The 13,737-nt window shown below is 47.9% G+C and overlaps 1 protein-coding gene across 1 annotated transcript in view; it reads right to left on the bottom strand.

Moving 5' to 3' along the window:
* STAB1 (stabilin 1) overlaps positions 1-13,737 on the bottom strand; it is a 756,575-nt gene that overhangs the window by 124,468 nt on the left and 618,370 nt on the right. The window contains exons 54-56 of the mRNA XM_086939405.1: positions 10,843-10,989; positions 8,691-8,756; positions 2,677-2,914 (exon numbers count right to left, since the gene is read on the bottom strand). Coding sequence (XP_086795531.1) covers positions 2,677-2,914; positions 8,691-8,756; positions 10,843-10,989 — 451 coding nt within the window. The remainder of the gene's footprint in view (positions 1-2,676; positions 2,915-8,690; positions 8,757-10,842; positions 10,990-13,737) is intronic.

The raw sequence follows: 13,737 nt of genomic DNA, 5'->3' as shown, positions 1-13,737 counted from the left end.
AAACAACCCAATGCTCAACATCTGCTTAAGAGGTATGCCCTCCCTGTCTGCACCCCAACTCAGGAGTTATAGTCCCTGTCCCACACTCAGTCTGCAGCACAGGAGGTATGTACACACTGCCCCTACATGAAAACTTCTAACACAGGAGTTACCCGTCATTGCAGGAAGCATTGTTACTGTCACAGCAGTCAATGGAGAAGTGTGGCTCACGGTGTAGAGCAGGCAGACCCGGAAGCTGAGGTCAGACCCGGGACCAGGGTTCAATTCCCGACGCGGCAGGGTCTTGAGTTCAAATGTCCACGGACTCGATAATTCTCGCTTCGGTGCCTGACCTAATCATGGGTTCTCACTCTGCAACTCTAGGCATTAAGCTTGCTTAATCTCCACAACGGCCCCCTGTGGCGGGATGCCTGGCTTTCACCTTGGGGATGCCCTGTAGGGGCGATCTCACAGGGAAAAGCCAGGACGGGTTCCCAAGGCAAGCACCGGGAAAGCTCCGGGTAGCTGTGCGCTCAATAAATGCAATAATAATAATAATAATAATAATATCAGCAAAAGGAATCAGAAAATCACCGCCACAGCTCTCCACGCCAGCACAACAGATATATAATAATGCCATGATCAAGTGGCTTCTTTTCTCTCTTGCACGTGTATCTCCAATATGTATATGTTTGTATTCCAATCCACTGATCCCCCATGTGTGAAAGACGGTTCTTGGAATTTATTGAAATTACCCTGCAAATGAGTCGCATCATGGCACTGCCAGTGTTTGACCGTTGAAAACAGTGACCATTTGATATTTGATATTTATTGGTTTTTGTAAAGCGCTTCTTTCGCTCCGGAGGGAGCATCTTGGCGCTGGGCCCACAGCAGATCTACTTGGATAGCATGGATCAGATAGCTGCGAGAACTGAGGAGTCGGATTGAGAGTAAATCCATGTCTTCAGGGATTTCCTGAAAAGGCTTTCTGAGGGGGCATGCCTAAGATTAGGGGGGAGGCGATTCCATGCCCTAACAGCAAGGAATGAAAAGGTCTTTCCACCCTTTGTTTTTAATTTGATTTGGGGTTCAGAGATGAAATTAGCGCCTGATGACCTCAAGCAGCGAGTTGGAGTATAATGCTGAAAGCGCTTGATCAGGTAAGCTGGGCCCGTACACTTGTTAGCTTTAAAGACGGTGACTAAAAGCTTAAACAAGATTCTCTTGTGGAGGGGCAGCCAATGGAGTGCGTTAAGGGCTGCAGTGGCCGAAGACCTACGGGGGAGTTTCAGGACGAGCCTGGCCGCTGCGTGTTGAACGGTTTGTAATTTTTTTAGTGAGGACTTCTTAATGCCTGCTAGGAGGCCATTACAATAATCCAGCCGGGAAAGGATGAGCGCAACCGCGACTGACCAGGTATCCAGCAGCAAAGCAGAACATAGTGGTAAATACGGTTGCCTTCAAACATTTGCAGATTTTGGTCTCGCCAACATTATGGCGTAGTAGAATCATGGCTCCTTTAATTAACATGATGTGACAGGAACAGATACACCTTTTATTTCTTCCCTCACTCAATCTGATGAGATTTTAGATGCTTTGTTCCCCCTTTGGTTACCTTAAGGGGAGAGTCTTTCCTGAAGAAGGCTCTTGGCATCATATATAGAAACCGAAACACTATCAAAACATACAGGGGCATATTACTAACAAGTAGCAATATTTATTGCTAAATAGGCTTAGCGACGATTTTTTTATCGCTGCCTATAACTGGATATCTTAGCGGAGAAAACATGGTATTACCAATGTTTTTCTCCATTGTGCTAAAATATCCAGCGATAGCGGTGAAATGCGTGAATATCGCTGATAATACAGCGATATTCACGCATTAGCGATGAAATGCTCTTAGCCATATTATCCACCTCCCATTGGATAACATGGCTAAGAACTGGTCTGAGCAAGCGTTGGTTTTTGGCGATAGCGGGAAAATTTCCATCGCTACACCTGCCTTGCGAATAGGCAATAGCGACATTAGCGACTGCTTTCAGTCGCTAACAGGTTGGGTACGCCCACTTTGCATGTCATTAGCGATAAATATCGCTGACATGCAAAGCGGGCCCCAAACCGCTCGCTATCGCCTAAAAGCTGTCGCTAACATCAGTTAGCGACTGCTTGCTAATCGAGCAATAGAATTATCGCCGCTTAGTGGCTGAAAACGGCCGCTAAACCGGCGATAATTGCCTATCACCACCCTTGGTAATATGCCCCTTAGTTTCTATTAGTGTTCATGTACATCTTTGTTTTATTTAGTAAAGGTTCTAGTTGGAATTCTCTGGATCACTGGAATCATTGACCCTTTCTCTTTGAGGTGAAGCGTGGCGTAAATATTGAGTTTCAAATGGCTTTTTTAAAAAAAATATTAGCAAATTAGATATATTAAGGAACTATTCTTGTATTCTTTCTAAACTGTATGTGCATTCGTTTTTTTAGACGCTATATTGTCTGTGCAAGAAGTTGCAAGCTGGGCGAGGACTTGGTGTAGCTGATCACCTCATTTCTTTCTGCACTATTTGGAACTGCTGGCCGACTACGAATAGCCCGAAACATTCGCTCACAACAATCATGTGTTCCAAGCACCATCCAGGGCACTGAACACACAGCTTCTTCTCAGGGGCATTTGCCTGATGGTGGATCTCTGCTCACCGCGACACTCCCTCCCGTAGTGGTTCTTGCAGCACTCTGGGGTCCAGGTGGTTGAGAAGCACCTCTTGCTGCAGCCTTGGATCATGGTGACCTGTGGCCTCCGCCACGGGTGGTAGTGGGAGTCCAGCAGGTCATGGTAGTCGTTGACGTATTGATAGCGAAGAGACAACCTTGAGTTACGATGTAAGAAAGGCAACCATTGACTCCTAAAGGGGTACTTGCAGGGGCTGACCTCTCCCTGGAGACAAAGGGAGATTCGTAAGAGAGGCATTTGCGGACGGCTCTTATATACGCATTCTGAAAACCATTGACATACGGTTAGAAATGTGCAATCTTGCATTGGCCTGTATATAATCTCTACAGACACCTGTCTCACGGAGGTATTAGTGTCAGAAACCTATAAACATGGGGGCATATTATCAAGGACGACGTTAAAAATGATCACAGGTTTAGCAGCAGAAAACTGCAGCTAAAGCGACGATAATGGGCTTGATAATACGCCCTTGAGAATTCCAATAGAAGCTCATGTTCTGGTGGTAAACTGGGCTTTTATTGGAATTCTCAAGGGCATATTATCAATCCCATTTTCGCCGCATTAGCAGCAGTTCCTGCCGCTAAACCGGCGACAACTTTTAACGCCGTCCTTGATAATATGCCCCCTGTAGGCTCCAACTCAGTACAACCACATTGTTAACTCTGCATCTTATACTTGTATGTCCCCCCTTATTATACAAGCCCCCGATCACAATACTGGGCCCACTTCTGATTGAACGAGAGCCTGAGATCAAGAAGATCACAGCACCTGACTAACGAATGAGTGACCAGCACTGCAGTCAAACAGGAGGAACGTCCCAACACCAAGCCCCACCTGAATGACCAGCAAGAAGCTCATCACAACACTGGGACCATCCCAGAGACAGCAACACCACAAACCAACAGAAAGCATGTGAGCGGAGTGGTGCATCGCTGGATGAGTGCTAGCATCACTTTCTGATGTGAGTGGTGGAGTGAGCTGCATAGTTGCTGGCTGTTATGAGTTAGGGTAAGATGTGGAGCAACGGGTATGAGAGGTGACGTGGGAGGGTGGTGTAGTGAGTAATGTGCTTGAGTGATGTAGCACCTTGTTGGAGGGTTGTATTTAGACTGGATAATGTCGGTGGGATGAGTAGTTGGGGGTTTAGGGAGTGGCTTAAGCATGGGCGAATTTTGCGAATCTCGCGTTCGCGAATTTTGCGGATTTGCGAACTCGCAATCCGCAAAATCCGCGAATTCCCGCGAATTTGCGGATTTTTTTTTGTGTTCGCGCGTGTTTCTGCCAGTTCGCGAGGGTTTTTACAATTTCGCAATTTGCGAACTTACCTGTCGGGTCGCAAGTTTTGCGAACTTGTTGTTTCTACGTGTCCAGCCTGTTTGGGACACTCTTCTTCATCACTGCCACTCTCTGTCACCACTGCCACTCTCTGACTACTCATGCCACCCTCTGGCCCACCCATGCCACCCTCTGTTTCATCACCACACCCTCTGGTTGTCCAGTGTACATTATTTTCGGCAAAGCAAAGCACACCTTCCCTGCCTCAAGTGACCTGAATTAATTTGGGGCTGATTAATGTGTCACAGAATATTTTTTTAGCTGGCACCTGCTTCCTTAGTGCTTCCTGATTAGTGATCTTTTGCACTTGCTAAGTGCTTTCATTGTTGCAAAATTAGTTACAACACCTGCCCTGCCCCAACTGACAATAATGAATTAGGGGCTGATTAATGGATTTTAACTTCCAGCCTGGCTCCTGCTTGTCTCCCTTAGCTGTAATTCAGGACCTTTGTGGCATATGTGTAACTATTCTGAGGTTCAGAGCAGGGTCACATAATAGTTGCAACTGGCAACTGAACTCTGGAGGGGCCCCTCAGGAAGCGCTACAGGAAATGGCTACTAATGATGAGCCTGAACTTTTGAACCTGGTACGTAGTTTCAGTTTTGCTAAGATCGTATTTCTGCAATTTAGCACTTACTCGCGGGGTGCGAAGTTGTACTGGCAAGCCGCGAACTCACGCGAACAGTGCGAGCAAGCCATAAAATCCGCTGCTCGCGGATTTGCGGATTTTGCGGGAGATTCGCGGATCTCGCGGATTGCGAATTTACCGAAAATCCGCAAAATCCGCGAGCGAAACGGATTTTCCGCCCTTAGTGGCTCTAGATGAACGCTTATTGAATGGCTGTGGGTGAGTGGTGAAGTTTGTAATTGTTGGTGTGGGCTGCCATGACTGGCCAATGTTGGTGGCGTAATGAATGGCAGCAGGCGAGCATTGTATTAAGTGTCTGTGTTTTGATGATTTAACGAGTGGTGTGGTGTAGTCGGCGCACTATGTATGGATTTGAATGGTGAGTGACTATGGGGTGTTGTTGTTAGATGCTGGCGGTGTTTCAAGCACTTGAAGTGACTGCGGTGTAAAGGTTTGTGGAAAGGCAGAGTTAGAGAGTTAGAAGTTACTATGAGTGAGTGTTGTGAGAGGCAGAGGTAAGCTTTATCGCGAGTGCCAGTGGTTAGTTGTGTTGTGAGGTCAAGGCTAGAGGGAGTCATTAGGTAGGAGGGTGGGTGCATTTGTGTATGGCTGCCAGTAAGTGATGCAATAAGTTGCCCTGGTGGGTGGTGTCGCAAGTGGCTCAACTGGTTGCTGGGATGGTTATTTCTGAGTATCTAAAGGAGTGATGTAGCAAGGAGGATTTGTGCATGGTGGGATGATTGGCTGGGGCCTTGTGTGTCTATTAATGAAAGGTGTTGTAAGTGTAGTTAGTGGTTATGGGTCAGTAGTATAGTGAGTAGCTGTTGGTGAGTTGTGTAGTGAGTGGCTGTGGGCCTGTGGCGTGCTGAATGGCTGTGTGATACGGTGTAATGGGTGACTTGTTGAATGATATGGTGAAAGGTTCCGGTTGAGTGGTGAGCTGCGTGGCTGTTGACAAAAAATGGTGTCCTGAGAGGCTGTACGTGTCCAATGCAATTAGTGGCAGTATGTGCCATCTGGTGAACAACATGGTTGGCGTAATTGGGTGGAGAAAGAATATTGAATGACTGTGCGTTACTGTGGGTTACTGCTATTGGGTTTATCTGTGCTGGCTGGTGATATGTGTGGTTGGTGTGGGTGGTGGGGTGAGTGGCTGTATGTTAGCGGTATTGAGATTATCTATGCGGGCTGGTGATATAGGGGGTTGGTGCGAGTGAGTGGGAGAGGTAGATGGTGCAATGAGTGGGTGTGAAGAGTACGGCCATAAGAAGCTGACAATGAGAGATGTGGTGAGAGATTCTGCTTCAGCGGTGCAGTGACTGACTGTGAATATGTGTTGTTGCAGTGGCTATGGATGAGCGATGATGTTAGTTGCTCTCGCTTGATGGTGCTGTGAATGGCTGTGGGTGGTGGTATGACTGGCTGGATGAATGGTATTTCACGTATTTGGCAGTGGTGTAGTGAGTGTCTTGAGAAAAGGCCTGCAGACAGCGTGTCTGACCTGAGCAAGGAACTGTAGTTAGTAGTCCTATGAAATTGGCAGCATAAGTGTGAGTGCGTCAGTTTGTGCTATAGTGAATGAAAAGGGTGCATTGAGTTTTAGGTGCCTGTGAGTGAGCAGTGTTGTGAGTGACTAGGTATGTGCTGGTGTGACACACTGCCATTTACCATAATCAGTGACTGGAGGATGGTAGAGCTAAGTGTTTGGAGTTTCTATGGTCGGTGTCATACTGAGCACTTGTGGTGACCGGTATTCTGGTTTACTGGGTGAGTGCAGTTGTTAGTGGTATAGTAAGGGTCTGTGGTGAGTCGAGGCATGAGTACTTACGGTTGCTTTGTGATTTAAGTGTCTTGATGCTGTATAGAGTGTCTGGTGTAAATGTTTAGTAGGTCTGAGGGGGACTGTTCTTGGGGGCCAGTGTGTGTGCTCTGCCAAGTGTGGCTGAAGGACTGCTTTAGTAAGGTATTTCTGGATGAAGGATGTTATAAGTGGCTTTGTGGGTGCTGTTGTCAGTAAACAGAGAATTAGTTTAATACGTTTTGGTGAATGAGTGTTGTTGGGAGTAGACTGTCAGTCATGTACTGAGTGGCCTGTGTTAGTTACTGGAAGTGCAGCATGTTTTGGTGTGTGTAAGGGGGTGCATGTGTGAGTGATTGTCGTTTAGTGGTATCATGAGTAGCTGGGCTGGGAGGTGTATATTGTAAGTGCTTGGAGGAGTTTAATGAGTATCTTCTGTGCGGATGTGCAGGTGCAAGTGGTATGCAGTGTGACTGAGAGGTATTGTAGGTGCTTGGAGGAGAGGATTCAGTATGTGCCTGTAGGGATGTGAAGGTGTGAGTGACTGTTGGTTAATGGTGTCCTGAGTAGCTGTGCTTAATGCATTGTAAGTGCCCGGCAGGGGGTGTCGTGAGTGTTTGTGGGGATATGCTGACGTGCGCAACTGTCAGTGGTGTCCTGAGGAGCTGGGCTGTAATGCATTGTAAGTGCCTGGAGAAGGGGTTCAGCGAGTTAGTGTGGGGATGTGAAGGTGTGAGTGACTGCTGGTTAGGGGAATCCTGAGGGGCTGGGCTGTGAGGTACATGGTAGCTGCCTGGAGGAGGGGTTCAATGAGTGTCTGTGTAAATGTGCATGTGTGAGTGACTGTTGGTTAGTGGCTTACTTAGTGGCTGGGCTTTGAGGTGTATATTGTAATTGCCTGGAGTCGTTCAGTGAGTGTCTGAGGGATGTGCAGGTGTGAGTGACAGCTGGTTAGTGGGGTCCTGAGTGGCTGAGGTGTATACTGTAAGTGCCTGGAGGAGGGGGTCAGTGAGTGTCTGTAGGACGTGCTGGTGTGACTGACTGTCGGATAGTGGTATTCTGAGTAAATGGGGCTGTGAGGTGTATATTGTAAGTGCCTGGCAGAGTAGGTTCAGTTAGTGTTTGTGGGGATGTGGTAGTGTGAGTGACTGTCAGTTAGTGGTAATCTGAATGATTGGGCTGTGATGCATTCTAAGTGCCTGGCAGAGGGGTTCAGTTAGTATTTGTGGGGATGTGCTGGTGTGAGTGACAGCCGGTTAGTGGGATTCTGAGTGGCTGGACTGTGATGCATTGTAGGTGTCTGGAAGAGGGGGTCAGTTAGTATCTGTGGAGATGTAAAGCTGTAAGTGACTGTTGGTTAGAGGTATCCTGAGTGGCTGAACAGTGAGGTATATTGTAAGTCCCTTTAGGAGGGGTTAGTGGTGGTCTTTGGGGATGTGCAGGTGTGAGTGACTACCAGTTAGTGGGGCCCTGGATGACTGGACTGTAAGGTGTGTATTATTAAAGCCTGGAGGAGAGGGTCAGTGAGTGTCTGTGGGGATGTGTAGGTCTGAGTGACTGCTGTTTAGTGGTATGCTGAGTGGCTTGGATGTGATGTAATGTAAGTGCCTTGAGTAGGGGTGCAGTGAGTGTCTGTGGGGATGTGTAGGTCTGAGTGACTGCTGTTTAGTGGTATGCTGAGTGGCTTGGCTGTGATGCAGTGTAAGTGACTTGAGTAGGGGTTCATTGAGTGTCTGTGGGGATGTGCGTAACTGCCAGGTGGAAGAATTCTGAGTGGTTGGGCTGTGAGGTATATGGTAAAGGCCTGGAGGAGGGGTTCAGTGAGTGTCTGTAGGATGTGCAGTTGTGAGCGACTGTCGGTTACGGGTATTCCGAGTGGCTGGGCTATGTGTTGTACATGGTAAGTGCCTGGAGGAGGGGTTCAGTGAGTGCCTGTAGGGTGTGCAGTTGTGAGCGACTGTCGGTTAGGGGTATTCCGAGTGGCTGGGCTATGTGTTGTATATGGTAAGTGCCTGGAGGAGGGAGTCAGTGAGTGTCTGTGTGTAGGGGCTGGAGTGACGGGCTTCAGGAGGTCCACTATGTGCCTCGCATTCACCCGCAGGACACAGAGAGCCTGGACCCTGCTAGCCCAGGAGATCCATTCACATAATAAGACAAAATCCCGCTGTTAGTCATGTCATTATTTCGGGGGTCAAAGGAAAGAAAGTGCAGACTTTACCCGTGACGTGGATCCTCGCGGACAGGCAGGAACAAAGCTGCAGGGTCCACAGCTCAGATCTCCGCGCTGAAACACAAACAGGAAGAATTTACTCAGACCCCCTGGGTAGGGATCAGGTAATACCTTGCCTGAAACACCAGCCCAGGGCAGTAGCCTGCACTGTACGTTGTGACAGTCTCTTGGATAACCCCTCCAGCTTTTTAGAGGTGCCCATCCTCAGAGTTCTCACCCCCTTCAGGCCCCAATACAGCTCATACCTCCCCACCTTTCACAGCAGCACCCACGAGCAGCCACCACCCTTGTGATGTACAAACTCTAGGTTTACTCCATCTGAAGGGCACGTTAGAGCTGAAAAGACAATTGTTTGCTCTTTTCGATGTGCTCAAATGGGATTACTTCGATCTAAGCGCTTTGTTTTTGTCTCACTGGTTCAACTTCATGAGATTCTAGCATTGTAAATTCATCACTACCACATTCTGTGACCCACCCTGACTTGTGGGGCCCACTACAGTCCCCCCTCTGGACACCTTGCCCCTTTGAGTTATTACAATCATTCCATCAAATATGGAAGCTGACCACCCCCCTTGGTGCATGTGACCTATTTTCAATCTCTCTCTTTAAACTCATGTGTAATGTGCCTGATAGATGAGTTCCAGGTGTACCATTACTTCCAAATAAGTGTGCTTTGTAGGTGGCATAGGTTCTTGAAAATAATAAAGTGTCGCACACAGGGAGCTGCAAGAGACAAGGTTTGTAGTGCCAACAGTCGCTTCTAGGACCCACAAGGGCAGAGAGAGGTCGAACAGACTCACATGTGTGCACATCACACCCACCGCCCCCTTCTAGCACTTCCCTCTGGAGCACCCTCCACACACACCCACAGCCAGAGAGGAGGACACTCTGACCACTGAGGCAGGAGAGAGGAAGGGATGGGCCTGGGAAGGAGGAGCAAGGGATGGGGCAGAGATGGAGGGAGCAAGGGATGGGTCAGTGATGGAGGGAGCAAGGAATGGGTCAGGGATGGAGGGAGCAAGGGATGGACCTGGGATGGAGGGAGCAAGGGATGGGTCAGGGATTGAGGGAGCAAGGGATGGAGGGAGCAAAGGATGGGCCAGAGATGGAGGGAGCAAGGGATGGGTCAGGGAAGGAGGGAGCAAGGGATGGGTCAGTGATGGAGGGAGCAAGGGATGGGTCAGGGAAGGAGGGAGCAAGGGATGGGTCAGGGAAGGAGGGAACAAGGGATGGGTCAGGGAAGGAGGGAGCAAGGGATGGGTCAGTGATGGAGAGAGCAAGGGATGGGTCAGGGATGGAGGGAGCAAGGGATGGGTCAGGGATGGAGGGAGCAAGGGATGGGTCAGTGATGGAGGGAGCAAGGGATGGGTCAGGGATGGAGGGAGCAAGGGATGGGTCAGGGAAGGAGGGAGCAAGGGATGGGTCATGGATGGAGGGAGCAAGGGATGGGTCAGGGATGGAGGGAGCAAGGGATGGGTCAGTGATGGAGGGAGCAGGGGATGGACCAGGGATGGAGGGAGCTAGGGATGGGTCAGGGAAGGAGGGAGCAAAGGATAGAGGCAGCAAGGGGTGAGCCATGGATGGAGGGACTTAGCAGGGATGGACCAGGGATGGAGGGAGCAAGGGATGGACCAGGGATGGAGGGAGCAAAGGATGGGTCAGGGAAGGAGGGAGCAAAGGATAGAGGCAGCAAGGGGTGGGCCATGGATGGAGGGAGCAAGGGATGGAGGCAGCAAGGGATGGAGGCAGCAAGGGATGGAGGGAGCAAGGGATGGGCAATGGATGGAAGGAGCAAGGGATGGGCCAGAGATGGAGGGAGCAAAGGATGGGCCAGGGATGGAGGATGCAAAGGATGGGCCAGGGATGGAGGATGCAAAGGATGGGCCAGGGATGGGGGGAGAAAGGGATGGCCAGGGTTGGAGGGAGCAAGGGATGGGCTCCTCTCAAAGAGGAAGGGTTAGATAAAAGAGGAGTTTGGCACCTCTCTTAGAGGAAGGGTTAAATTAAAGATGAGGTCGGCCCTGGGTTACCACCTCACTTCCCCATACTCACTGCTAACTCCACACACAGTGATGAGCCTAGTGCAGAGATCCAGGTGCCCATGTGGGACTGAGTTACCCCCTCACTTCCCGATACTCACGAATAGCTCCACCGTGGTGAATCGGTCACACTGAGCCCCCAGGTTTGGTGGTTCCAGCAACTGATCAATGCCATGTGCAATCCCGCCATCAAATTCCATGTGCCTTTGGATGATCCGTGCATTCTCTTCACCCACGGTGAGCGCCCCCTGCAGGAAAGAGCAGACACATTCACGAAAGGATGCTTAGGTTCAAGCTGGGATTGCCTTAAAACAATTCACAAATACTACTTTCTATTTCAAGGGCATTATTAGATCTGTAACCTGTTCCTGAATGTCACCTTTTATATCACAGGCATTATCAGATCTGTAAACAATTCACAAATGTTTCCCTTTATGTTAAGGGCATTATTAGAGCTGTCAACAAGTAAAGTTTGCTGCCTCATATTTTTATGGGCATTATTGGAACTTTAAACCATTCATGAATGACACGTTTTATAGTAAGTGCATTATTAGATCCATAAACAATTCATGAATGTTTTCTTGCATATAAAGGGCATTAGTAGATTTGTAAACAATTCAAGAATTTCACCTTTTATATTAATGGGCATTATTAGATCTGTACACAATTCATGAATGATATCTTGTTTACAAAGGGGATTATTAGATCTGTAAACAATTCATAAATGTTTCCTTTTATATCACAGGCATTATTAGATATGTAAACAATTAATGAGTGTCACCTTTTATATTTATAGGCATTATTAGATCTGTGAATAATTCATGAATGTCGCCTTATGTATTATGTCGCCAGTAAATAATTCATGAATGTCGCCTTTTATATTAAGGACATTATTCGATCTGAAAACAATTCATGAATGTCACCTTTTATATTTATGGGCATTATTAGTATTTTTAGATCTGTACACAATTCATGGGGACTGATTAGAAATGAAGCGTGGGAGCCCACGCTTTGTTTTAAAAAAAACATTTGGTGTAAAATCACAGATCAAGCGCGACTCCTGCTAAAAATGTATACTACAGGCTTTTTTAGCCCTCTGGCGGTCCCTGTGGGACACCCCCAAGAGGTCTAGAGGGTCAGGGTGTTTCCTCTCTGCCCCCTTTTCTTTTTTAAATGTTTTTTTCTGTAACTCGGCTCAACCAAGTCACAAGATGGCTGACAACACTTCCTGGTTTGAAGTGCTGGCAGAAAATCAGATCTCAGGCAAGAGATTGGGAGGGGTCTTGGATCCACCATGGCCTCAGTTGTATATCTGGGAAACCCTTAATTATCTCTGCAACTACTGAACCGATGTACATCACTTAACAAAAAGGCACTTCCCTGAACCAACATCTATGTTTCTGCCAAATTTAGTGTTCTTTAGTTCAGCAGTTCGGGCTGTAGCCGTGTCTAAAGTTTCCTATTATAATTAACATGGAGAAAAAGCGTTTTGCGACCCTCCTTTTTCTCTGCCCCAGTTTGACGGCTCACTCTGAAATTTTCAAAACGACAGCAGAAGTGAGCGTCAAACTAGTTTTGAAAATTTTGTGAGGATTCTTCAAACTAAGCCAAAAAAAAAAACGCTCTTTCTATGGAAACTATGTTTTACTATAACTACCTACTGTTGACTGCCATATATATATATATATATATATAAAATTATCATTTACTATTGGCCACTCTCATTTCCCTCCGAGTGAGGAATCCACCTTCAGCGGAGGGTAGCCCTCGCCACTGGTCCATGGATGAACGTCACTTAGCACCTCCCACACCAGTGCACACACACTCAGGTGCACAAAACACTGCTCTCCCCGCACAAATGTGTACAACTACATGCACACGCGAGCGGCCAGCCTTCATCAGAGGCTCTTCATTGGAACAGCAAAGCCCGGTGGAGACAGCTGAGATCAGTACCTACCTAAGACACCACATGACATCCCACAAATGCAACCCCATGAGGTGGAGGCTGACTGCACTGCTGTGACTGCTGTAAGAATTGATGCCTCTGTGATCTGAGAGCCAATGTCACTTTAGAGAAGCCAATTATGTAGGGAGGAATAGCGGTGACCACGGTCAAGAAAGGAGGTACCAGAAGTGACCATGGTCAACCGTGGGATGAGAAGCAACAAGTACTGCAATCAGGAGAAGATAGAGAAGGAATTCTGGACAGGAAAGAAAGAAGCACATGGGCAGAAAAGAAGATACAGCAGGCGCTACAGACAGCAAATAGTGAATCAACAGTGACCACAGCCAATACAGTGAGAAGAAGCGATGGTCAGAGTCAGTGAAGGAACTAGCATTGAGCGGGTCAGCAAAGAGATTAGCATCAGTGTTAAGGCGTGCTTGGAAAGGTCTGCCAGGGGAGAACAGCAGTGACCACAGTCAGGAAAGGAGTTAGCAACAGTGACCACAGTCTATAAAAAGAACAACTGTTGTGATCATGGCAACAAAAGGGAGGACAGAAGAGACCACAGTGAGGAAAGGAAGAAAGAGCACGGACCGCAGTCAGGAAACAGATGAACAGCAGTGACCAGAGACAGGAAAGAGATTAACAGAAGGGACCAGAGACAGGAAAGGGATTAACAGCAGTGACCAGAGACAGGAAAGAGATTAACAGAAGGGACCAGAGACAGGAAAGTGATTAACAGAAGTGACCAGAGACAGGAAAGGGATTAACAGCAGTGGCCAGAGACAGGAAAGGGATTAACAGAAGGGACCAGAGACAGGAAAGTGATTAACAGCAGTGGCCAGAGACAGGAAAGGGATTAACAGAAGTGACCAGAGACAGGAAAGAGATGAACGGCAGTGACCAGAGACAGGAAAGGGATTAACAGCAGTGACCAGAGACAGGAAAGAGATGAACGGCAGTGACCAGAGACAGGAAAGGGATTAACAGAAGTGACCAGAGACAGGAAAGGGATTAACAGAAGTGACTAGAGACAGGAAAGGGATTAACA

The sequence above is a fragment of the Lissotriton vulgaris genome, chromosome 9 (genome assembly GCF_964263255.1).
Source record: "Lissotriton vulgaris chromosome 9, aLisVul1.2, whole genome shotgun sequence".
Taxonomy (NCBI): domain Eukaryota; kingdom Metazoa; phylum Chordata; class Amphibia; order Caudata; family Salamandridae; genus Lissotriton; species Lissotriton vulgaris.
The sequence above is the reverse complement of the archived record's forward strand: the minus strand, read 5'-3'. Positions and strand labels throughout refer to the sequence as shown.